This window comes from Eretmochelys imbricata, chromosome 10 (assembly GCF_965152235.1).
Source record: "Eretmochelys imbricata isolate rEreImb1 chromosome 10, rEreImb1.hap1, whole genome shotgun sequence".
In the NCBI taxonomy this organism is placed as follows: domain Eukaryota; kingdom Metazoa; phylum Chordata; order Testudines; family Cheloniidae; genus Eretmochelys; species Eretmochelys imbricata.
In genome coordinates, this window is record NC_135581.1 from 56,595,607 (window position 1) to 56,622,686 (window position 27,080).

The 27,080-nt window shown below is 41.3% G+C and overlaps 1 protein-coding gene across 1 annotated transcript in view; it reads left to right on the forward strand.

Annotated features, from left to right (window-relative positions):
* The first annotated feature begins 391 nt into the window (after positions 1-391).
* The window catches only part of THSD4 (thrombospondin type 1 domain containing 4), a 589,516-nt gene continuing 562,827 nt past the window's right edge, over positions 392-27,080 (forward strand). Inside the window, exons 1-2 of the mRNA XM_077828709.1 lie at positions 392-420; positions 8,939-9,008. Of these exons, the coding sequence (XP_077684835.1) occupies positions 392-420; positions 8,939-9,008 (99 nt within the window). The remainder of the gene's footprint in view (positions 421-8,938; positions 9,009-27,080) is intronic.

Consider the following 27,080-nt stretch of genomic DNA (forward strand, 5'->3'; position numbering starts at 1 on the left):
GCCACCAAAGTGCCGTAACAGAGGCATGAAATAAAAAGACAAGTACCGTTTTTAACATTGGCTCTTTATACTTTGTTATTCAGACCATGATTCGGCAGTCCATTCCTTAAGTCCCATTTACTTCAGCGGGACTTAAATATGTGCTTAAATTTAAGCATGTACTCAAGTGCTTTGCTAAATAGGGGTAGAACTTTACAGCAATTCAGATCAGAACTTAAGTCCAAAGGAGTTCAGCTACAGATGTTTGGTTGGGACCCATCTCTAGTTTCATAGGCATCCTGGAAAGTATTGCATAAGTATTGACAAATATTTATTTTTTCTCTATTTCTGTAGGATTTGTGTGTAATCTGCATTACGTTCTAACACACTGAAGGCTTCATATTCAAGGATCATGGTAGACAGTTTAATCAGATCTTTGAGGTAAGTTGTACAATAACATTATTTTTAATGATTTAATATACTCTTTCCAAAGGCAACAAGTATGGATTGACTGTGTATCTGTAGACTTTAAAAGCATGTGGTATTTTAACTATTTGGACCATTAGTAGCTTAATGCAAAATCCAGTCCAAATGATTGAATGGTTAAGTACATAGATCACTTAGAACGATCAGGCAAGGGCAATCTTTGAGGGGGGTAGGGGAGAATTGGAAAGTTCCCAGTGTCTTGTTCCTGTTCCAGGAGGGCTTCTTTTCACCTTGTGTCAGTGTCTTAGCAGGATTTCTTGTAATTTGCAGATCTTTTACCATTTTTGATGAGATCTAATGACTCCCATTTATAGTAAAGGCCTTTTAAATAATTTTTATTCTTAATGCATACATTGCAATTCAAAGTTGAAAGTGTATGTTCTTGGAATGATTCACTCACATATTCATGACAGCTAGGGCATTGCGTGTTTCCTTTCATTTGTGTGAAAATAGACTGGAAGTGACCTCTCAGGTCCAACCCTCTCTCTTCTGAATTTCAAATGCCAGACTTTGGACTCAAATCACCAGATCCAGACCTACTTCTGTCTTGAGCTTTCAGCTTGAATTTCACACCCGAATGGATCTTCTCTATATTGCAGCCTATAACAGTACTATCTTTTCTGTGGAGACTTCTCCCAGCCTGCCACACAGACAGACGTAGAAGCCCCCATGTTCAGGGAAGTCACTCACCATGGCTACCAGAGGCAAAGGGTATGATACAAAGTGGCCCTACAGCTTATACCATGAGGAGATAACTGTCCCCCAATCATAATCAATAATAGGGGAGAAACTCACTGAGGGATTCTTATGGGCATCTTTCTGACTGTTGGGTTTTCTGTGGGGGAGGAAGGCCTTTTGACATTTCTCCCCGGATAAGAGTATTAGTGTCTTCAACAGGAAACCTTCCCCGGATGTTGATTTAAACAAAAGGTGGCATTGCCACTATGAGGGAGTATGACTGAATACTTTGCTGTGTTCTCCACTGGGTGTGAGATGGACGTTTTGGTTTGACAGTTTGATATATCCCTACATACTCCACTTTGAATGTTGTGCTTAATTTTGATGTGTGCTCGGTATTTTTTTTTGGCTTTCCCACGTATTTAGAATGTCTGTAACAAATCTTCAGAGCAGGATAAACCTAATTTTGTAGTTTAGAGAACTTAGCACTAGTCAAACATGATAAATAAAATTACCAACGCCAGAGAAGTGGCCAAAGTCAACTAAGTCAAAGTGAAATAACATGAAATTAAAAAAAAAAATCAAAACCCCTCAACCCAGAAGCTTTCCTTAGGAAGGCTTAAGTATTCCTGCCAGATTTCCTATGTGCATGAAACAGTAGGTTTAATAACAAATGTTTCTGGCAGACCCAAGCACATACACAGAGACAAACTATAAACTACCCTCATTGTCCCTGTGCATGCGTGCACACACATGCTGAATTGTAATCTCCCTTTTTAGAGACTGGTCAGGAAAAGCTTGGCAGAGAATAATCACACACATGCTAAGGAGTTTAGTTTTGAAGTGGGAACTTTTAATCTGGTAAGTAATTTGCTTTGAAGATTATAGAATTGCCACCGTCATGCAGGATTTTATTAAAATGTATTTATAGAAATGTGCTGCCCATCGACAGAGCCTGGCCTTTTACTGTTCATGAAAGTTTGTTTCCCTGTGCAAATGCTGAACTTCCTATTGCACCTTCTGAGGGCACCGGGAGAGTAGAAGCCAGACAGAGGGTGAAGACCTCTGAAAAAGTAAAGTGGGTATTCAACTGGAGCAAATCAGATGTTCCAAAACTAGTATGGGGATCATAGAATGTGAGGCTGCCAGAGGGTGTCTGTGATTTGTGTTCTAGCTAGGAGTTTGTCATATTTCCATTAAAACTTCATTGAAATGGGGCACTATGAAGGAGATCACCTTCCCGTGGGGAAAAGCATATGTGGCTACTGGATTACAGGACACACTTGGGAAGGGAGTGTGTTCCGTGGTTAGGGGACTGGACTGGGAATAGGAAGATCTGAGTTCTATTTCCAGTTTTGCCTTTTATCTTCTTTATGACCTTGGCAAATTACTTCCCCTCTTTATGCCTCTGTTTTCTCCCTCCCTTTGTCCTTGTGTGGAAGTGCCCCCTCTTCAGGATGGGGGCTGTCTCTTACTGTGTATGCAGGGGGTCTGACTTTGGGTAGCTGGAACTTCTGGGTGCTACTTTATAACAAATAACAATAAAAGTTGCAGCATGTTTTTAAAAAGGCTTTAAAATGTTCTGATTTAAAAACAAAGAAAAGAAAACAAGACTGGCACTGCCTAATAATTTAGCTTTAGTTTTTATCCTTTTAATGATTATTGCTTTGAGCAAGAGGACTAGAACATGATAATGAGGTGGTGATAGGCACTATATAATAGTTATTATCCAATGGCCAGTTCCCCCACCCACAGTATGTCAGTGAAGGCAAACGAATATCTTTCTAATGTATCAAACAGTTTTTCTTGAGTTTTCTATGTTTGTGGTAACAAAATGGCAAGTGTAAAAAAGTATCTCTGTTTATTAGGCCCCTGTGATAGTGTATATCAGGCCTCCTCTGCCCTTGATGGAGCCATTGCTGCCCTGATACACCTACTCGAAGGAGACGTATGACCTGGGAAAGAGGGATAGTGAGTATAGACCTCCAAACACTGCCTAGAGAAGCGACTCAAGCTTGGTACTGGGGGAACCAACAAGATTTGCCCCTCTGTCAGTTAGAAGAGCCAGGAGGAGGCAGTAGGCAATCACGATCCACCAGACAAGATAAAAAGGCTTGCCTGCTTCTCCTAAGGAGGAGTGCTGGTTAGGGTTACCACCTTTTGAAATACAAAAAACCCAACATGCTCCTCACAAGGCAAGCCCACCACAACCACAACCCCAACCACAAGGTAACTCCACACACCCACATCAACAGCCACTTTTTATAATATCTAGAGAGATAAGAGCTATAGATAAGATTGATAACATCATTTTCTTACCTTAGTCGTGTTTCTCCAAGTTGCTTTGTTTGTTTCTGTCTTCACTGAGATCCTTCCCCCGCTCCCCCCCAAACTGCCTTGATTCTATATTTTAACTGTATACTTGAATGTGAATTTTCTGGAACTTTATACATAAAGAAAATCTATTTAGTCTATTTCTTGAATTTATATTTGCTGCTTGAATTTGCCATTTGCAGCAATTTCTTATTTTTAACAGCAACATAGTAGCATTGTTAGCTGGACACAAAAACTTTTAATATTAGATATCCCAGTGTATTGTGATAATAATTATAATCTTTAGAGCCAGTTCAAAAAACTCTGGCAGATTAAATTCTGTTCCTGGCAATACGTAAAAACAAACAAACAAAAAAAGGCCAGGCTGGTCAAATACCGGTAACCCTAGTGCTAGGTGAAGATGGGTCAGGAGAAGATTTCCCGGGACCTAACCAAAATACTCAGGCCTGGATCAGGACCTAACAACTTAACAGCACTTTGGTTTAAAGCTTGTGACATACTGTTCATTTTTTTGAAGTGGAGTTTAAATGCCTAGCTGTCATTTTTGAGTAGAATTTCAGTTAACTGTTTCAATGCTACCAAGGAGTCGCTGTACAAGACACCTTGCTCCTGATGAGTTTTGTCAGCCCCCCTCTGAAAGTATCTGAAACAATGTAGAATATTTAAACGGTTGTGGAGAAGGGAGCTGTGAGTGGGAAGTGCAGCTGGATTCTGTCTGGTCTGTTAGGGCTTGTCTTCATGGTGGGGTAATATGCCCTGTCAGGTGACGATTTCTAAAGCGTACTAAGACGTTGCACATTAATTGATCTGTGTGTATCCTGCTGGTGTGCACTAAAGGTTACCTAGTGCATGGTGAGCTTTAGAAATATCACCTCCGTAAAGCACATTACCCAACTATGCATGGATTCACCAAGCCCAAGTCATGCCTGACTAATCTAATTGCCTTCTATGACAAGATAACTGGCTCTGTGGATGAGGGAAAAGCAGTGGACATGTTATTCCTTGACTTTAGCAAAGCTTTTGATATGGTCTCCCACAGTAATCTTGCCAGCAAGTTAAAGAAGTATGAGCTGGATGAATGGACTATAAGGTGGATAGAAAGCTGGCTAGATCATCGGGCTCAATGGGTAGTGATCAATGGCTCCATGTCTAGTTGGCAACTGGTATCAAGCGGAGTACCCCAAGAGTCGGTTCTGGGGCCGGTTTTGTTCAATATCTTCATTAATGATCTGGAGGATGGTGTGGATTGCACCCTCTGCAAGTTTGCAGATGACACTAAAGTGGCAGGAGAGGTAGTTACGCTGGAGGGTAGGGACAGGATACAGAGAGACCTAGACAAATTAAAGGATTGGGGCAAAAGAAATCTGATGAGGTTCAACAAGGACAAGTGCAGAGTCCTACACTTAGGATGGAAGAATCCCATGCACTGCTACAAATTAGGCACCGAGTGGCTAGGCAGCAGTTCTGCAGAAAAGGACCTAGGGGTTACAGTAGACGAGAAGCTGGACATGAGTCAACAGTGTGCCCTTGTTGCCAAGAAGGCTAACAGCATTTTGGGCTGTATAAGTAGGAGCATTGCCAGGAGATCAAGGAACGTGATCATTCCCCTCTATTCGGCATTGGTGAGGCTTCATCTGGAATACTGTGTCCAGTTTTGGGCCCCACACTAAAAGAAGGATGTGGAAAAATTGGAAAGAGTCCAATGGAAGGCAACAAAAATGATTAGGGGGCTGGAGCACATGACTTACGAGGAGAGGCTGAGGGGACTGGGATTATTTAGTCTGCAGAAGAGAAGAATGAGGGGGGATTTGATAGCTGCTTTCAACTACCTGAAAGGGGGTTCCAAAGAGGAAGGATCTAGACTGTTCTCAGTGGTAGCAGATGACAGAACAAGGAGTAATGGTCTCAAGTTGCAGTGTGGGAGGTTTACGCTGGATATTAGGAAAAACTTTTTCACTAGGAGGGTGGTGAAGCACTGGAATGGATTACCTAGGGACGTGGTGGAATCTCCTTCCTTACAGATTTTTAAGGTCAGGCTTGACAAAGCTCTGGCTGGGATGATTTAGTTGGGGATTGGTCCTACTTTGAGCAGGGGGTTGGACTAGATGACTTCCTGAGGTCCCTTCCGACCCTGATATTCTATGATTCTATGCAGACAGGCCCTTAGTTTGAAGCTGGATTCTCTGTGGTTTACAACATTTCATCAGCTCCACCATTTTTGTCTCTGCTTTTGGAATACATCAGACTACTAGCTGTTCATAGGACCAGGTTTATTTTTACTGTAAATTCAGTAGGCTCAATCCAAGTGAGTGTAGAGAGAGGTAAAGGTGGCCATAAATTGCCTTTCTGCCTTCCCAAATCCTGGGGCTTCCTAGGGGATACACCAATCTCTGGTGCAAATTAGAGCAGCCAAAGGACCTTTCTAATTTAGGCTAACTTGTAATGACCACTTAAGAGGCATTGTGATGGTGAGGCTAGACAGAGCAGAGTTTCTCTGAGCTTCATTGTCATTGTGGTCTCTTCAAGGCTGGGTGAGAGTGTGACTCTAAGCATCCCTGTATTCACACTACTGTCATAATCCTTGTGTAAAATATGCCTTGTGAAGTATGATATGAAACTAATGACTCACCGGTCATTAAAATTCTTGCGTAATGTACGTATGCAGTGGGCATTAAGAGTTATGAATATATGCTGGAATTACGACCAAAGTGCAGATAAACCAGATATGTCAGGGGGAGTTGGTAAACTGATCTGTCCTAAACAAAGGAATGTGTTTTCCCCACTGGGAATTGTACTTTAAAGGACAATGAGAATGTATTTACATATCACATAAACAGACCCAACAAGCTAACAAGGGGTGGAGGCAAACCTCATGCTAACAAGTAGGGGAGAGGACAGCATTGTATCTACACCAAGCAGGAGAGAGAAGTTTGGTCTGGGTTTTACTTTTCAGGAGTATCCATTTAAAAGTATCCATTTACTGGTTTATAAAGACAGTGGGCTGAACCTCAGATGTTAAGCAGTTGAATCAACTGATCATATATAGTATTACTGTATTAATGAAGTGTATAGAGTGAGGTCTTTGCTGAAACCTAATGACACACTGATTCATATCATTGTGAAATATATGTATTAAAAGTATAGGAGGAAATATGGATACTTAATGATATTATGTTTTAAAGTCTGTAGAAACAGGTTCCCTCTCAGACAGGAGGGCAGGCAGCTATCTATCTGCCTTCTGAGATTAAGCCAGGTGTAACCAAAACCAATGGAAGCTGCATATACGCAGAAATCAGTCAAGGGGTGGGAAGGCCACAGGAAGGGGAAAAAATAGCATGAGGTCATCCTGCCTCTTGGAACAGTCATTGGACTTTGGAAGATAAACAAAGACAGAAGCCATCTTTTGCATCCATAACTAGACAGACACACAGAACAAAGCTCATGCAAGCTGAGAAAGATGGGTCCTTCAACCAAGGGGCGGTTGAACTGTCTGGAAACTGAATATAGGTGAGAAACTTACATAGGTAAAGGTTGTACCTTGATAGATTGTTTGACACTTTTAGGTCTGTGTTTTCATTTTTATTTGCTTGTAACCTTTCTAACTTAATCATAGAAGTGTGGGACTGGAAGTGTCCTCGATAGATCATCTAGTCCAGTCCCCTGAACTCAAGGCAGGACTAAGTAATAACTAGACCATTCCTGACAGGTGTTTGTCTAACCAGTTCTTCAAAACCTCCAGTAATGGAGATTCCACAACCGTAGGCAATTTGTTCCAGTAACTACCCTGACAGTTAAAAAGTTTTTTCCTAATATCCAACCTTTACCTTCCTTGTTGCAATTTAAGCCCCTTGCTTTTTGTCCTATCCTCAGAGGTTAACAAGAACAATTTTTCACCTTCCTCCTTTAGTACCTGAACTCCTTTAAAAGCCGGTCATCTTTTGTTAATAAACTTTTTATCATTAATCTAAATTACCAGTGCTGTGTTTGAATTAAAGTGAATGTTAACTCCTGTTAATGTGGCAAGCTGGTAGGTTTTGTGTCTTTTGAGGCCTTATTATTTCTCTGAGCTGTCCAGGAGCGGGCCGGACATTACAGAGCATGCTGTTTTGGGAAAATTTGGGACTGGCAGTATGTTGGGGTCATCTTGCTGGCTGTAACTAAAACTGGTGGAAGCCAGCGTGTGACTGGTGTGTTAAAGAGTCTGCTAAACCAGGGCTAGAGCTATACACAGACACTCAGGGTATGACCCTCCTGCTTGTAGGCTGGTTGTGAGTGGCCTAGGTTGAGAGCTACAGCAGCAAAGTATTGTGAGGCACCCAGGGTTACAGGGAAGGTAGTGACACAACCTCTCAGTGGTCTGGATTGCACCCCTGAACCGAAACACATCACAGAAAAGTATTAGGTGCAACTGGTGTGCCTCTGACCAGCAATCCCTTTAGTGCAGCCTTTTGAGCAGCACAAAATAGCTGGCAACAGGGCCAAGAATGAGGCCCTCACTGAGCTAAATTTGGACCCATATAGTTGTGACAAGGAAGCCCCTTATTGAGGGTGGATCCGCACCTGCCTGGTTGGTGGAAGAAGGGCCAGAGAGACTCAAAAGCAGCTTGGACTTTGGGGCCTATAGCTCCACTTGGAGTGGGGAGCAGAGGTTGCCCAGATGCTATCTGCAAATCTTGAGCACTCTTTCTTCTTGTTGACATGCCATGGATGGAGAGACGCAGGGGGACTGGGGCTCATAAACAAACATTGAACCATGTATTGGGCACCTGGGTGTGGTGAAAGTCTCTGGAGAAAGTGCTGGGTGAGTTGTCTTGCTGCCCCCTAGCTCTTGTGCTATAAAGTTTAGAAAGTTTCCACAGCTGACTGGAGAGGAACCTGTTCCCTTGCAGTCATGGAGGTTCTGTGCATGTTCAGTGCTTCCTCAAAGCCATTTTACACAACTGTACTGAGGAGGGAGGAGTCATGGCTCAGGAAGAAACTAAGAAGTGGGGTTTGGTTTTGTATGTTTACAGCCAAATTTTCCTTCGCACTTTTGAAAATCAGGGGAAATGTATTTGTTTGGGCACCCAAAAATGGAGGTGTACAAAATTAATGGAATGCTTCTGAAAATGTTAGCTTTCATCTTCATTCGAGCATAAAGTGGGATATGGTTTGTAGTAATAAATTGTGTGTGTGGCTTGCCCAGTACTACCCTCTTTATTGCCATGCTGGTAAGTTGCTTGGTATATTTTGCCTTTACGAATGGCACATGCACACAAGCATGCTGCAGAAATACAACTTATATGGTCCAAGAAATGTTGTGTTATGTGGATGTTTCATGTAAGACTACTCATGTCAGTAAATTTATTCGAGTGCCTAAGCTTTTGTAGGCTCAAGCTTTAAGACAGGTAGCTGGGGTATGTGGTGTGGTTCAGTGATTATCCTCAATACAAACACATTCAGTATTATTTATTTTTTGCAGACTTCTCGGCTTCATAGTGGTATTAGGATTTCAGCTGGTCATCCCACAGACGTCAGTTGAACACAGAAAGGTAAGCAACAGAAATTCAGGTTTTGTATCATTAGAAGTAACACTGTGGTGTGTTAGTGTAAGAAACATAGAGTAACTTGGTGCAAATACCTCTGCTGTTAAGCATTATATGCAGGAATTTATTATTTAAAAAAGATGGGAGGCTGGCTGGCCCTGTGCCCTTGTGTTTGTTGGCACACTCTATTGCCCGATGCAGGTTGGATTCTCAGTCCCCTGCTGGGAGAGAGACTGACTAGTGCCTTCCATACTGGATGTTTGTAGACTGGTGTTGGATGGGCTCTGTCATTCATTCTCTGCAAACTCAAAGAAGTGGCCTCCAAGGCGGAATCTTAAAGGGTAGAGAGGAGGGGAATGTCACTGCTAAAATGGCGTCATAAGGGAGGAAGGTTCCCCAACCAGCTAGCCTTCTTCCCTAGTGGCATTTTCTTCCTTGTGATGTCACTAAGGATAATAATTACTGAGCGTTTCACCATTGGGAGCAATTTGTGGTGCAGTTTCTTGCCAGTTTTCTGGGATGCTGCTGGTTTTACATGTTGTCCCTTACATGCAACAGATCGTAGGGTTGCCAACCTTCCAGATATAAACTAGAGTATATCGTGGATTATCTTTAACTTGAAGTCTTTAAATCATGATTTGAGGATTTCAGTACCTCAGCCAGAGGTTAGGGGTCAATTTCAGGAGTGGGTGGGTGAGGTTCTGTGGCTTGCAATGTGTGGGAGGTCAGACTAGATGATCATGATGGTCCCTTCTGGCCTTAAAGTCTATGAGTTAAACTTCCCAAAACCCCTCTGACACCACCTATCAACTGCCAGACAACAAGACAGCCTAAGCAGCTAACAGCAAAGAGAGAGATCTGTCTAATTAAGTGTCAACTCTCAGCTTTGTCACTGGAGGAGTTCTTCCCGCTTTTATGTTGAGATTCTGGTGTATGTTTGCTGAGGGAGTAACTTTGTCCCCTGCTAGCAGCTTCTATATGTATTTCCATGTGGAGCTCCTTTTGCTTCTGTGGACGGAAATTGCAGAACAGCAGACGTGTTCAGGGAGAGGTTTTCCGCAGTGGAGCAGTAGTTCTTTCTAAAATTCTAGTGAACGATACAACTTAGCATTGTTTGGCATCTTTCTTATGTACTCTTACAAGGCTTTATGGAATTAAAAATTAAAGTACACATTAAATGGGCGGATCTGAGCCAGTATCCGGGATTAAAGAGACTGTTTAAACACTGGTCTTTATGCGTGTGCCTTGGGCATATTTGTAAGTCTTTGGTGCTTTAGTTTGTGGTGCTGGAAATAGTATGATTACCAGGTGTGGAAGTAACTTAAAAGTCTTACCGGTATGGGGGCCCAGCTCAGGGCCCTCGGAAGGGGTGGGGCCTAGGGTAGAAGGGGTGGGGCTGGGGGTCAGCCTCCCCCAGCCAGCCCTTCCATGTTGCCAGGGCTCTGGTGGCAATTTAAAGGGCTGGGGCTCTGGCCACTGCTGCAGTAGCAGTGGCCAGGAGCCCTGGGCCCTTTTAAATCGCCAGGCCATGGGGCAGCTGCCCCTTTTGCCCCCACTCCACTCGGCGGCCCTGGGTGGGGCAAAAGGAGCAGCGATGTTAAATGTTGGCTGCGTACAGGCCAAGCCGGCAGCCACTTCTTACTGGCATGCTGGACCAGCCCACTTTCACCTCCGATGATTGCTCACTTTGCACCTTGCACAGCTGTTTTTGCTCTGAAAGATAAAGACAGGAAATATAATCCGAGTACTGGACTTGAATACTTGGGTGAATGTTCTCCTAAAATATTTGTAAATAGTCCAGTTATTTTCTTACTCTGAAGCTTTCTGGAAAATGAAGAGAATCCCCAAAGCAGCTGATTGGAATCCAATTTAACTGCACCTCAGTGCAGTTAACCCACCTACAGTGCAGCTGGGACCTTGTATCTTATGACTTCATAGGCAGAGGCTTTGGGTGGTGGTTTTTCCTCTTTCTCTGTCATTATGGGAACGGTCTTACTAATTTATTTTATTCTTTATTTCTCTTCCTTAACACCCTTTCCCTCCACTCCTCCCCCAAAGGTATCAGTGGTAGGAATGTTTTTTTCCTTCAAAGCAGCTTGGAGTAGTTCTCTGCTGGTTTGGAAACTTATATCCTACTTCAGCTTGTTTGGAAGTCATATTGCTTTTGAACTAAAATTCACCTGTAGTTTTCTCATGTACACTAACATTTGTTTTCATTAACTCGTGTCACTGCTTTGGATATGCTTCTAATAGGATTTGGCTTATTGGCTGTGTTAATATTAGGGGAGAAATGAAAGTCTGGTCCTGCATGCCAACATATAGTAAGAAATATTTTAGAAGAGAAAAACTCTTCTTCAGCAAATCCTGCAGGAGCTGAGCTGAATAGGTTACTTGGCTCAGAAACACACAAAAATAATCCATTTTTGGCACACTAGCCTAAATTTAGCTAGAGAGGAAAATTAGCCAAATTAGTGCAGAAGTGCAAATGGAAACAGGCTGTAGGGACAACAGTACTAGTTGGGAGAGTTTTCTTTTTGTTTGCAGTTTCTTATTCTGAACTTCTGCTGCCTTCAAGAGCAAAACTTCAGTTTATCAAAAAACACATTAGTTGCAATTGAATTTCACTTAGAATTTTTGTGGTCACTAGAAACTGATGAGCATTGTTAAATTTATAGGGACCAGACCACGTGAACTAAAAATGAAGAATGGATTCATGTAACTTTAGGAACAAACATAGTAGAGCTATTTGTACTGCTCTGCTATTAACTCTGAATCTGAAATTGAGATTCAAATAAAAGCTGGTTTGCAGCAGATGTTTAAAGTTACATCACTTCTGAGATGTGGATTATTGTGCTTATCAGCAACTTTTGAAAAACAGATTCTTCTGATAGCTTTTAGCCTGCTTTTTTTCCTGGGGGGGGGGGTGGGCGGTGTGTGTGTGTGTGTGTGTGTGTGTGTGTGTGTGCGCATACACATGTATACATAGACTGTACTTTATCATGAGGTTAGGCTACCCACTGATATTAGTAAACACAGATGAGTTGTAGTCTGGAAACAAAATATTTGAATCTTCGCTATATTTTACGCTTAATTTGTGTTCTCCTACCTGGACTTTAATGGATGGACTAGAAAGAGTTTGGATTTAAAGGAAGAATAAAGAGAACTGTGTCTGAGGCTTGGTCTATACATAGCAATACTGCCAAAATCTTTAGTCATGTTCTTTGAATATTATTTATTCAGGAATGATCCTGAATAAGTAATTTACAAAATAGTACGTTAACATTTTATTATAACTTTGGCTTAATAAAAAGTTAAAAACAGAACAAAATCTCAATATAGATGAATCTGTGTCAACAGAAGAGTGCTTCTGTCAATGTAGCAAGCACTGTTTGGGGGAGATAGTGTTCCTACACTGACAGAACTCCTTCTGTTGGTGTAGACTGCATCTACACTAGAGGGCTCTCTTGGTGTAGGCTGTGTCATGTAGATACACAGCTAGAAAAACAGTAAAAGAATATTAATGCTTCAAGTCAAATGCCATAAAAACAAAGAAGTTTAACAGTAAAAGATCAATCAAGCCCTCAGCATAGGCGCTGACTTCCCCTCTGCCCGGTGGGTGCTCGACTCCCCCCCACCCCTCTGCACTGCTGTCTCCCCACCTCCATTCCACCCCCTTTCCCCAAGTCCCCGCCGCTACCCTACCTCTTCTCCGCCTCCTCCCCCGAGTGCGCCGCATCCCCACTCCTCTCCCTCCCTCCCTCCTGGAAAGTCCTAAGTGCCGCCAAACAGCTGTTAGGCGGCAAGGGGGTGGTAAGCGCTGGGAGGAAGGGGGAGGAGCAGGGATGCGGCATGCTTGGGGAAGGGGGGAGAAGGAGGAGAGTGGAGCTTGGCTGCCGGAGGGTGCAAAGCACCTGCTAATTTTTCCCTGTGGGTGTTCCGGCTCCAGAGCATCCACGGAGTCGGCACCTGTGGCCCTCAGTATCTACTAAACTGAGATGCCATTCCTGTCTGGCCAACTACTTTCCATTGTCCTTCAATATGAGAGATTTGATTGACCCATTAGGCATGTTCTTGCTACTTGGCATTACTCTTTCCATTATTGGTCTCCCCACCTCCTGTGTAGTTTTGTTAAATAAATATTGTTTGGCCTTTTCTTGTAATGGTCATACTGTTATGAACAGAAGTGTAAAGGTTTGGTACTTTGCAGGATTTATAATTCTCTTCCCAAGCACTACCACCAAAGCACATATTCCTGGGTTTTTAAGAGATTTTTTTGGTGGTGTGTTTAGCTATTTTATTGCTGTATGCGTTATGTGGCTATGATAAAAGAGAACTATGACAACAAAATTTGCTGTCTTGCTCCTTTTCAGAGTACCAGTAGCTATTTTTCATGTACTGTACAATTTTAGGGGTGAAACTTCTCTGGACATAAAGAGCCAAATTCTTATCCGTTACATTGGTGTAAATGTTAAATAATGCCACTGAAGTCAATGGAGTTGCTTTGTTTCCTGGCTGTTTTCCTATGTGTAACAAGTTCTGAACTCAAGCTGGAGTAATCCCAAGGATCAACTATTTCCTTCTCTTCTCCCTAAACTCTCCACACCATGGCAAGTTGCCACCAGCCCGAAAGGCATGTCTGACTGCTGTTGGGGAACTCCCTGAGCAGCTCCTTAAATCTGATTGAAGCAATCACTGTAGATTGAATTTGTATGGAACCACAATTTTAAAAGCGTGTCTAACCACCAGAGAGAGGTTGAAGGCATAGCCCACTTCTGAGTAAAATAAGGCTTCTATATTTTCTTTCCTACCATTGTTTATTGAATTATTTGCAAACCAAAGCTTTTGCCCTGATTATTATGCTCTTTCTCTCAACGGATTCCTTCAGTGATTCCACAATCCAGTGTTCATTACGGAGCCCTTTATCACGGAATGTTCTGATTCCCAGGAACAGTATATTTTTAATGTCACTGAATAGACTAGGGGGATTGTACAGTGAAAGTGAGAGATTCTATTTACCCCAACTGTCTTCTAGCTTATTTGCATATTTGTTTATTTCCCTTCCTGTATAAAATGGTTGCATGGTAGTTAACTGTGTACTGTTAAGCAGTTGCCCAATTTCAGTGCACAAGTGATTACACGTCACTGGTGTCAAAGTGGGAAATTTTTATACATGTGTATATTATATGTATGGAATATATGAATATGCAGGAAATAATGTTGTTAACATATAAACTCTTTCAACATGAGTTTGCAAAAGCTTCATTATATTGTTAAGCAGTTCACCTTAAATGAGTACCAATAAAACATTTTATACCACATCTTGGTGTGATCTGTGTACACCATATACTTTACAAGAAATCTGTTTTAGATAATTAAAAAACTACTTTGGTACTATTCCTAACCTGATATCTGAAAAGCGAGCTACCAAGAGTTCAACTTCCCAGGTTTGAGAGAAAGTAAGAAACTAAAACTAGTAGAAAGCTAGTCAAAAGGCAAGCTGATTCAAAATTCTCAGGGATTTTGGATTATGCAACACTCTGCAAATTCTGCTTCAGATTCATCTGAATCAAAAACACAGAGGTAAATATGAAAAACCAAAGTACATATGAAAATAAAATTACAATCAGAACAGTAGCTCCTGTGATATTTTTATATTAAGATAAATTTATTTTACACTGTTCCCTCACTTCCAGAGCTGCAGATGTTTTGTATTGTCCGATTTAGTTGCACACTATCAAGGTATTGGGATGTGGGGAAAGATGGAGACTTTGGCAGGAGTGTAGGGGACAGTTGTGGCTTTTGGCACTTGAGATGTGGAGAGACACAAAGGCCGCTTGTGATTATGAAATAAACGCATTACCTCAGTGTTTCTCCTCGGAATCATCAGGTGTGAAATGCTGTACAAACACAACTGTTATCTGCCTAGGACAATGAGGTCCTGATCTGTGACTCTTAGGCACTATGATCATATGACTAATAATAAAATATCAATAGCAGTTATTTTTCTTTGAAGTTTCAGAGTTGAGGATCCAAGGCCATTCACATCTCTTTGAGCTATTGTTCCAGGCTGTCTGTCGACTCAGGAGCAGTTTTTAAATTTGAAAATTTTCCTAAACCGAGAGACTTATCCCTTGGGTAAAGGACAAATGTTTGCATATTCATATATTCCATACGTATAATATGCACATGTAGAAGAATTTACCACTGGAACAAACGTGAGAAGAATCCACACTAGCCTTTATGAACATAGTGAGTACCTCAAGTTAATTAACAAACTATTAGCTTGATGTTCAAAAGTCTAGTGAAGATGAGTTATGGAGAGTGAGAGAAGTTTTTTGTTTCTTTTTAAGTGAAAGCTTAGATTCTAGAGCATAGCTTGACAGCAAGAGGTAGATTTTTCAGCAAATTTCCCATCCTTTAAGTTGTGGGATAGAACTGATAGAAACAAGACACACTTCTTTTTCACATAATGTTTGTGAAGAATGTTATCCCTCATATATTTATCAACACTTGTGAAAATCAGGGATTATTGAACAGCTTTATTGTGGATCTCTGAAAATAGTTTTCATATACGCAGAACTGTAACTACTTTAAGCCTGGGACCTTCCAGGGCCTACAGCAAGTGCTGTGCCTGGAAAGCTGGGAGATTCTCCGTTCCAATTGTATATATCTCCCACTTCTAGACCAGGTGAATTGTGAGATATTAGACCTTGAAATCCCTCACAGGTACAGGTAGGGTTGCCAGCCCTCCAGGATTGGCATGTGGTCTCCAGGAATTAAGGATTAATCTTTAATTAAAGATTGTCATGTGATGAAATCTCCAGGAGTACATCCAACCAAGATTGGCATCCCTAGGTATGGGACCTAACTTTGTCTGTCCTAGACTTGGGGCCCAGTGTAAATTTAAGGGAGGGAAGTTAATCAGACTGCCTACATTGGGGGAATCGCCAGTTGCCCCTTTAGGGCTGCTTTAAGTGCCCTTTTTGCTCCTGGAGTGATGCAAAGGGGACTTAGCCTGAGCCAGGGATCTGGGCCAATGTGTTCATATAAATAAAATGTTTTGGGGGTCCATGTGAATAAACACTGTGCAGTGACAAGAGCATCATTTTGGCACAGCAGGATTGATCCTGCAGGGTACTGAGTTCCAACTCCTGGTGGGAGTTGAGTGCTGATGGCTTCCGAGAAGGTGTTCAGCAGCCTAAAGTATTGGGAACATGTGATCATCAGTGACAGGAAAAGTTTAGTTTTGTTAAAATATTTTTGACTGTTGGCCTGAATTTGGTAATGACTTAACCTGAAGAAGCCTCTCAGTTCTAGAATCTGAGAGCCTGATGCTGATCTCCTTTACCTCAGTGTAAATCAGGAGAAGTAACTCCACTGAGTCAGTCAAGTTGCATCAGTGTAAAATGGCTGCAAGTGAGATAAAAATTGGGCTGAGAGTTTCTTTGTAAGTACATGATCTCAGCTGAATTCCCAGTGGACAACATTCTCTGTCTTGAACACTAAGCTCACAGCCAACAATGGATGTGCTCTTGGTGTGAAAGATTAGGCACAGTTAGAAGGAAGTCTCAAGCTCTAGTCACACAAAGACTGTGCTAAATTGATTCAGAGCAGCTTACTTTCACAAGTGTTTAGAAAATATTTAAGTCCCTTCAGATGTGGATGAAATCAGTTGGTGGGGCAGTTAAGCTTCTCAGGCTTTGTAGCTCTCTGCAGTGACTCATGGATACAAAAATCTTCTATTTCCAGAGTTTTTAGTCCTTTAATCTTCACAGGCACAGATGTTTAGGCTGGGATTTTTTATACAAAGAACGGAAACCCAAACCATTTAATCTGGTAGTATTTACACTTACCATGTACTGTAAAATTCAAACAGTTTACTGCATCTCTGATTAAAGGCTTCCAAAAATGCACGAAAGGATTAAAATAGCAGAGCTCACTAACCAGGCAGACATGTACACATTGTGTGGTGATGTTTTAGTTGGCCTGTGCACCATTCTTCAGCCACTCTCCAGAGATTTGAGCAACTGCTATCTAGAAGTGCTTGGACTTGTTTGTCAGGCACTCATGAATAAAGGTCACAAATATTCAGTGTGTTTCTTGTAATTGTCATTAAATATTAATGTGCCTGTTCCAAATGAACTTATAAAATGTAGACTCTGCAGACTTAACTTAAATTGCTGGCTATAAATTATGTCCAGTATACGCAATGGCCTGCATTACATGCAGCAGTGAATTTATTAGAAATCATCTGGGCTAAAAGTGGGATCAGATCATTCCATGGAGAAGATTAGAATGAAGAGAGAAATATACCGTGGGACAACACTGACAGTGGTAAAAAGTGAAGTGAAAAAATCATCTTACTATTACCTTGTGTCTTCTGCTCCTTGTGTCCACCTGTTCTCTATCATTTTATACTTAGACTGTAAGCTCTTTGTGGTAAGTCTTTTTGTTATGCATTTGTACAAGGGCCTAGTGCAATGCGGCCCTGAACCCCAATTGGGTCCTCATTGTGCTACTACAATATAAATAATTGATTATTGCCACTTTATGACCCAAAATTATTTAGGTTATTCAAGGTTAGGTAGGATAACGAGGCTCTCCAGAAGGACCTAAGAAAATTAGGATACTAGTATGGCAGATGAAGTTAAATGTAGGTAAATGCACGTTAATGCATGCATTAGAATCCACTTAAAGCACCCATACACGCAGATGGATTCTGCATTGGTTGTAAGCTCTTAAGGAGATGACATTGGGGTGATTGAAAAATTTTTATAGTGGGGTGCTAAGAGCCAATGAATCAAACTGTAAACCCTGTATATGATGGAAACCACTTCAAGCCCGGGGGGGCAGTGGCACCCCTAGTTCCGGCACCTATGGACGACATAGTTTTAAACAGTTGATATAATGATTTTTTAGTAAACCTGGAATCTTGCTGTAGAAAAGTATTACTTTGGGCAAACCACTTCATAAGATATTTTAAAAATTATCTTTATTCAATTAAGCATAGCATTTGCAAATTTACAATTAGGGATTTGAAATTCCCTAAAATGTAGTTAGTTTGTATACAAATCCATTCAATTTCTAAATATTTGGCTTGATTTGATTCTTGACCTGACCGAGGAAAAATATGTTGACCTCTACTAGTCCTCTAACCACTACTATACTTCCTCTTTTTCCTCATGACCTTGAGATCCCAAAATTGTTTAACTCCCAGCTAGCTTAGAGGCTACTTCTTGTGTGGTACAACGAAAGAAAATATCCAGTGAGGCTCTTGAGCCATCAGGATCTCAGTTTAGAGAGAAGGGAAATGGTGCAATGTGTTCTTAGTAAGAAGTCTTGTTTCTAAGAAGCCTTAGAAACAGCTACCCCCCCACCCCCACCCCAGGTCTGACAGAGCTACCAGGTGCTAGACTGGGTTGCAAGAGTTACATGTTCTCCCAAGCTTTTGAGGAGGAGGGGAGAGTGGGTTGATTTGAGGGAAATAAAAGTTAGTCATCTTGGGCTAAATGGATAGTAAGGATGGCTCGGCTCACTGGCATGGGAAGCATCAGGGAGCCAGTTGTGGCTCTCTGAAGAGTTGAGGCCAGTGGGGTCATGCAGAAATCACAAAACAGAAGAGGTCTCTGTCCTTGAGTGCAGGTGGTGAGAATTTACTAGATTACTATAAAGATAAAGCTAACATGTTCATTGCTCTGTGAGGTATATTTACCCAAGTGTTTATTCCCATACCCATCCAGTTTTAATATGACCAAATATTATAAAATATTAGGAAATTATAATTTATGAAACATTAGTACATCTTCAGTTTCATGCACAACCAGTTAGATGTGAAATATTTCTGGCTTAAAATACTAGTGTTATTTCCTCTTCTGGGACATTCTCACATAGTTTCAACAACTGCTGTCTAAATCCCGAGATGTGGATCTTGTTTCTTCCTTGTCTAATAGAGGCAATAGAAATTGCACTGGATTTTTAATAGCTTATGGATTGGTGGTTGCAGTGAAATTTTTGATTTGGAGCCAAAGTGCTTATACATATTGGAAATATATGAAGGCATGAGAAACTGCTTTTCTGTTCTACAGGCAACCTATGTCAACCTACCGAGGGCATATTTCATAAAATATAAACAAAGGTTAATTATAACATGGCATAAGGGGTGAAAGTCCTCTGAGAGCTCTGATAAAAATCTCTAAGTCTTATTAGTAAACAAAGTTTTCATAAGGAAATAGTTTTAGGTTGAAACAATGGAATCTGCCGTAAAAGCTAGAAAAGTATTCAAATTTCCATAGAATAACTTAAAATCCCCAAATCCTCAAAAGTCTGGAAATGAACAATGAAGGTATACAGCTGCCTAACTCAAGCCACATATTCTCCCCTTATTATTAACCCATGCAAGTTGTACCATTCCACTCAGTCTCAACTTTGCTCCCTTATAATTTACATAAATATATGTAAAGTTAGAAAGATGTGAGTAGGTATTGTAAAATCCGCTTTTCTTATTAAGAGGTCAATTTCCAATTTGCTACAATTCTAACTTGTAATAGTATTACTACTTTTTGGGAGGCAGGGGAGGAATACAAATATTAATTGATTATCTTAAGAATTAGAGCTAAATAAATAGTAGATTTAAGTATACTTAAATAAATCCCCATATACTCAACATATTTCATAGCTCCAAAGCTGACTGTTTTCACTTTTATTCATGTCCCCCTCCTGTGCCTCAGTTTCTCCATCTGTGAAATGGGGTGATCTTGACCTCCTTTATCAACCGATTTGAGATTTGCTGATAAGAGCTAGCTATTATTACTATTATTATTATTCATAAAAACCTCTTGCTACACAATTAAAATATATTAGTTTTTTACCCTTACTCCCCTCATTCTCTAGAGTGCCACAGACATCTATTTTATATCTGAGTGGAGGAATCTGCACTAGTGAGTCAGCAAGACCCACTTGACATCCTCTAGCCACCTGCTGATAGAGTGGGTTTTCAGGAGAACACTGACAGACTTTTACACTAAGGTATCCGTCCAGTTCCCTGTTGTCGTATCATTCTACATCACTCACTGTTCCCACCTCTGATTTACACCACCCACTTAAACTTAACATTGCATACCAAGAAAATTTTCAAAATATATGCAGTAGTAAATATAATAGATGGGTTTTTGATAATCTGCTACTTATTAGATAGTTTCACCTTTTTGCATTTTTGTACACATTTTCTTTGGGGCAATTTTGGGATTGCATGAGCATTATGTATATGTGTGCGGTGGCGATGGTGATGGATTATATGGCCGTGGAAACTGGCTGGATCCATAGCTGTTCATTTCCAGACTTTTTCTAAGTCTTTTGTAAAGGATTCCCCCCCACCACCAAACAATGTATACTGTGTTTTAGGGACTGTTGTCTGGATTCTGTGGATATCCACTTTTAACCCTGTCTGTCTTTTTTAAAAAAGTTTGTTTACAAATCTTCCTTTTCTTTTTAAATGGAAAAGCCAAAAGTTTAAGCTGGGTTGGAGTTTAACAGGATGAGAGCCCTTCTTGACAGAGTTTGTGGCCCACCAAAGCGGAGTTCCCCTCCTTTGGCTGTAAGCATAAGAACCTCCATACTGGGTCAGACCAAAGGTCCATCTTCCGATAGTGGCTAATGCCAGGTGCCCTAGAGGGAATGAGCAGAACAGGTAATCATCAAGTGATCCATCCCCAATCACCCGTTCCCAGCTTCTGGCAAACAGAGGCTAGGGACACCATCCCTGTCCATCCTGGCTAATAGCCATTGTTAGACCTATTCTCCATGAACTTAACTAGTTCTTTTTTGAACCCTGCTATAGTCTTGGTCTTTACAACATCGTCTGGCAAGGAGTTCTCCAGGTAGACTGAGAGTTGTGTGAAGGAAGTCTATAGGAGGGTGTCTATGGGGAATGATACATCCGTGAGATATAGCAGCAGTGGATACTGGAAGAGAAGAGCGGGAGGCTTTTATCCACATGGAGAATGTTTAATCTCTTGCATTTCCGTATTCTCCTCTGTGTTCCCCCAGACCCCTTGCAACATGCATCCTATTTGCCTCCCCTGGTTAACCATTATGGTTAAGGAGGGTTTTATTAAAAACAGATTGCCAAAATCTACCATCAGATACACTTGTACAGCTCCTATTGACCTCAGCAGCAGTTGCATGTGCATGTGCAAGAACTCAGTAAATACGTAATTATCTTTCAGTGTACACCATGAATTACACAGGCTGTTCCATGTAGCCAGCCTAAGGTTGTGATAGAAATACTTTTTTTCTGATATTCCAGTATTTGATTTCTCAATATCAGTAATGCATTGCATCTAGATTTGTATTTAATAAATATACATATATTGCAATTGAGCAAATGTGTAAATTCTGGTAGCTGGATTCCAGCACAAAAAAAATACGCTATAGCTGTGGAAGTTAGTCAGACTGTACTTAACTGTATTATTAGCTAGTAAGCCAATACATCTAAATTATTTTGTTTTATATAAGGAGAAGGGACAAGGTCCTATTACCTTGTGCTAATTATTATTTTCTAAATTCTGCTACATAGGAAACTTTGGACTTCATTTCCTACAAAAGGATTTCTACCTATTTTTTAACTAAAGCCCCAATTTAGCACTGTACTTAAGTATGTGTTTCATTTTAATCATCTGAGTAGTCAATGAGATTTAAATGTAGGCATATGCTTACATATTTTGCTGAGTTAAAACCTAGAAGACTAATTATGTGAAATCACAGTACCTCTTATTATCTAATTTAACCACATCACAGTATTGTCAACACCAGGTATTCAGTAATTGTGAACCAGGCCACAAAAAATGATGAGATTGGCATTAAAGTAATGATTTCAAATAAATAAATTCTGGTATTTTTTTCTTTGCCTTCTGCTATTTAAGATTTCTACAAGGCCAATGTGCTAAGGGTTTTCTGTGCAACCATGAGGGCTAAAATGTTGCATTTAAAAAACAAAACAAAAAACCCCTGAGATTCTGATATAATCACATGACTCCAGAAGCTGAAGTTTTAAGAAAAAACGCAAATATCATGAGACTTGCAGTCAAATCATAAGAGTTGGCATCACTGACTACTCCTCTATTTGAATCCCTCCATTAGCTTCCCATTCACATTCAAAACCTTATCCAACTCTGCTCCTCCCTGTTCATCCTCCTTTATTGCCCCCTGCTGCCTCCACTCTGCCAGCATTCCTTCTCTTGTCCATTTGTATGTCAGTTATTCCAGCAATAACTTTTGTTTCTTTTTTTCCTCAGAGTCAAGAGCTCCCTCACTTGGTTGGCCTGCTGGTCCCTATATTATTCAGATTTAAGTTCCTCTTAAAAACCTTCTTTTGCTGTGCTGTCTAAGGAGAATTTTATTGAGTTGTTTAAGAAAATAGGGATTTGGTCCCTGTTACAGGGTGAGTTGCCCCTTTAGGAGGGATCAGGCCCAGGGAATAGGACTAATTAGCTGCCTCGCAGTAGGGCCTGGTTGAATTCACATGGCTTCTCAAAAAAGCTGGGCAGTACGTAGGAAGAGGAGGAACAGGAAGTAGCAGGGCACTAGTAGAAGTTGCTTGGGGAGAGTTGCATGAGTCTGGAGAGAGGGAAAAAACCATATTTGGGGTGAATGAGAGAGAACTGAGGAGTCAGTGGGACAGTACTGGCCAGAGCTAGGGAAACATGCCAGGTAGAAGGCTTGTGTGGAGATCCCTAGGTAAAAGGGAAGAACTGGCTCAGCCAAGGGCAGGCCAAACCAAAGAGCAAGAGGCTGATTTTGGAATTGTTCAGCAGGGTTAGGACTCTCATTGGAAGGGGTTTGAGGAGTGGAATGCTTCAGGAAGCCGTCTTGTAGAAGCCCTGAGGTGAGGGATGCGACAGAATGGTAATAAGTGTGAAGAATGTCTAGTGGTGTGGAGGCTCTGGAACAGAGGCACAGGAATTACAGAACTGGGTTTGTTCAATCCCAGGTAGATGGAAAATGGGCCCTGGAATAAGGGTAGAGTAAGTCAGAACAGGCTGGTTGTAGACTCTTGGGTGGGTGACCTGGAGATGGCATCCCTGGAGTAGGGATGGAAAACTACTGCCTTTGCATCTGTTGTACTTTGCAGGTTGGTGATTTAGAGGAATTGGAATTGTACTAAAAAATAACCCCCAGACTTAGGGCTTGAGTTGGACTTGAAGAAGAACATCATTCTTCTCTCATGTGTGGTAGTTGACCATCTGTCTGATCTGTGGGAGAAAAGATGGCAACTTGGTTGACCCCACGGACAGCAAGGAGGAAGCTGAAGCAGGATTCACCTGTATTGCCATGGTTGACTGCTCAAGGGTGCCCTGCTGGGAGCGAGCCGTGTGATATTCCTCAACTATTATATTGCCATGATTCCTTAAGGACATTTTTTACAGTAAAATTTAATCCTGGAATGACTGATTTTTGCACTTAGCACCTGACAGGAGGTGTTCGGCACATTGGACGTTCAGGGGTTGAAATCCTGGCTCCAAAGGGAGTTTTGCCATTGATTTCATAGGGCCTAGGACAGAGATCTCAAACTCAAATCACCACGAGGGCCACATGAGGGCTAGTACATTGGCCCGAGGGCCGCAACACTGAAACCTTTTCATACAACGATACAAAAGCATAGTCAAAAATGAAAAAAATGAAGAGTAATATAGTATGCTATTAAAAGTCAATGTATTAACTTTTTAAAAACTGTAATGCGAAGAGGAATTTTAATAAAATAGAAACACTTAGTAATGCAGCTCACTCAGACCACTAAACACGCATGTACTTTTAGAATTACTCCGGTTAAAGCCCCCTCCCTCTGCCCCCGGCCCCACCCCCACTCCACCCCTTCCATGAGGCCCTGCCCCTGCTCCACCTATTCCCACCCCTTACCTGTCCCCATTCCAACCCCTTCCCCAAATCCCTGCCCCAGCCCTGCCTCTTTTCCGCCTCCTCCCCTGAGCATGCCACATCCCTGCTCCTCCCCCTCCCTCCTGGAAAGTCCTAAGTGCTGCCAAACAGTTGTTTGGCTGTAGGAAGCGCTGTGAGGCAGGTGGAGGAGCAGGGATGTGGTGTACTCGAAGGGGTAAGGGGAGCTTGGCTGCCGGTGGAGTCGGCGCCTGTGACGGACCACAGGAAATAGGAAATAACTCTGCAGGCCACGTATTTGAGACCCCTGGTTGAGGATTTCACTGAAGGACTCTTGTCCAGACTGTAAACTCTCTAAGGTGGTGGTTGTTTTTTTTTTCCTTTTTGTTTTTTTCCCCCTTTTTCCTCCCACCCCCACCATTTGTACAGTGCCCAGCACAATGAGTCCGTGATCCCTTGTTGGGGATTTCAGGTACTATTGTAATGTCAATAATAGTTGCATGTGACCCATTTCTAGATGCTTTGGTTTCATAATGTTTTTGAGAATAATATATAAAGTAATAAAGCACACACAATCTATCATATTACATTTCCTTCCATAACATATGCTAAGATTGTACACATTAATAACAATGCTTTAAAGTTTACATTTTACTAGGAAAATAAGAGAACAAAATATTATATATGTGCAACTTTTGGGAGTTAAAATTATAAGAGAAACTAAATCTTGAACTCTATTTATCTTTTTTGAGTGCTTTATTTCACATTTTTAACATACTATTAGGATGAGTATATGTTCTTTTCATTCCTCTGGTTTTCTCAAGAGAAAAATCTAGAGATGTGCAGCTTACAAGCTCTGAGCCTTCATGAATGGAACTTGTCCATAGAGCTGGCCAAGAAACATTTTGCAAAATAATTCCAGGTTTTGAAATTGTTTAACATGAAACAAAAATGAGACCTTTAGAAAACTTGTGTTTTTTAAATACTGCCCCCTCCGCCCAAATAGCCAGTAACCTGGTTGGGGTACTGGCTCCAAATTGGGCTGAGCAGGGAGTTGAACCTGGTTTTCCCACATCCCAGACAAGCACTGTAAACACTAGGTTATTGGCTATTCTGTCACTCTGTTTCCCTCCCTCCAGAAATTCAACCCTGAACCTGATGAAACTATTGTCCATAATATTTCTTTAAAAATTTTCTATCAGCTGTATGTGTCAATTCCTTACACTGCAGTTCTTTGGTTTATGTGCTCAGCATGCATTGTCAGAGGAGCTTGTAAACTTCTCTGAAGCTAATGAATTTATGGAGCTACTGTACAAAAGTGCTGTAAATTCCTGTGTCTGGAGCTAGGCAGCTGGCTGCACCTTTACAAGACCCAATACCCCTTGCTCTAAAGTGATTAATCCTCCTAATCTTACCCTCTCTTCCAGCTTCAACAGCTGAGCTTGTAAATTTCCCTAACATACAGGGTTAATTAACTGCCTGTATACTTCATCAGTCTTCATGTGCAGTTAAGAACTTGAATGTATTAAGGTCAAGAAAGTGTGTGTTGGGATTACTGACCCTTTAAGGGGAAATGGAGCTGCCCCACATGTGACTAATTAGCTGCATCCCAGCTGAGGCTGTGGGGCTAAGGGTCAGCTGATAGCCTGAAGAGGACCTGGTTTTTATAAAAGCAAGAGCTCAGCTGGTCTAGTGAACTATCAGAAGCCTTCTCCAATAGGGGGGAAAACCTAGCTGTTAGGTGACTCCCAGGTAGAGGGCCTGGAACATAAGAATTGAAGGAGAAGATAGGTGACTGCAGGAAGTTCCTGAGTCAGGGCAGAGATCTGGAGGGACTGAGACAGGGGAGGACCATATCTCTGAGCACTGTAGACAAGGTGGAGCAGAGGAACTACTTTAGCTAGATATGTTGTCCATGTATTTGGTTTAACCAATGAATTAAGGCAAGTGCCCGAAACAGACTTGGCTCTGGTGTTGGTTCTTTCCTTGACTGATAAAAGAGCCCACCAACCTACACAAAACCTAGTGTTAAGCTCTTAAATAAGTAACGTGATTCTTCTGAAGTGCTGAGCATCCAGCAGCTCCTATTTAAATCAACAGAGTTGCACCTGCTTAAGCTGGGATTGAGTTTGGTCCTGAGATCTAGTTCATGATTCTATTTCAACCAGGTTAGATTAATTTAATCTTTTGCTCTCCTAGATAGTTCCCTTCATCAATTTCAGGTTTTGTAGATATCTGCTGCTAGTTATACTTAAGATGAAGACTTCCCACAATATCAGTCCTGTATATTAACAGTTTGCCTGACTGCATATTTCATAATGTTGGGGTATGTTTGTGGCTTTTTTCTCTGTTGCTATAGAGAGAGACTTTCGTTTGTTAATCTTGGGCACATTTTTAGTCTTCTCTTGGGCACGGATCAAGTCTCATGATTATACTTGGGTGGGTTCAAATACAGCTGAAGGCTATATGGGATTTGTCCTCTAGCTTAAGAGCACACACACACACACACACACTTTCAATTAAGAGATACTGGTGACATGGTCCTAATGACTCCTGCCACAAAAAAATATAGCTTTCTACTACAGAGTAGAGGGTGGTGTGGAACAGTGTCAGTCTTACCGGAATGAGGTTGGGAGAGGCGTGTGAATTACAAATAAGTAATGCAAATAACCCTAAATGAATGCTGATAAATCCTTTGCTATTCAGCTTCATTATGTATTCTGATTATGGCACATTTCAGAAAAACTGTTTTAGGAGTGGTCTCTAGCTCCAAATAAGGTAGTCATGCCTTTGTAATTAACTACAGTGACTTTTATTGGGTAAGAAGAATACAAATGATTAAATAAAACACAAATGAGTTGAGTTAGTACAGTTCCTGTTTACAAACTGTAACCAGCACCTCTTTGTTGTTCAGTTTGGTATCCACCCCAGCTCCAGAGGCAGCTGATGTCCTTGAACTTTGCCATACACTGTCACAGCTCTTGAAGGTCACAGCATCATTAACGTTCCAGACCCCACAAACATGTTTTATAAAATTTTAAAATATTTTATAGGGACTTTTTTTTTTTATCTCCGAACCTATAAAATCAGGTGCCTTAGTTACCATGAGTCCCACTATACCAGGCATAGAGGGATTTATTAAATCCCTGTACACTTTAGGGATAGAAGACCCTTTTCAGGTTATTTTAG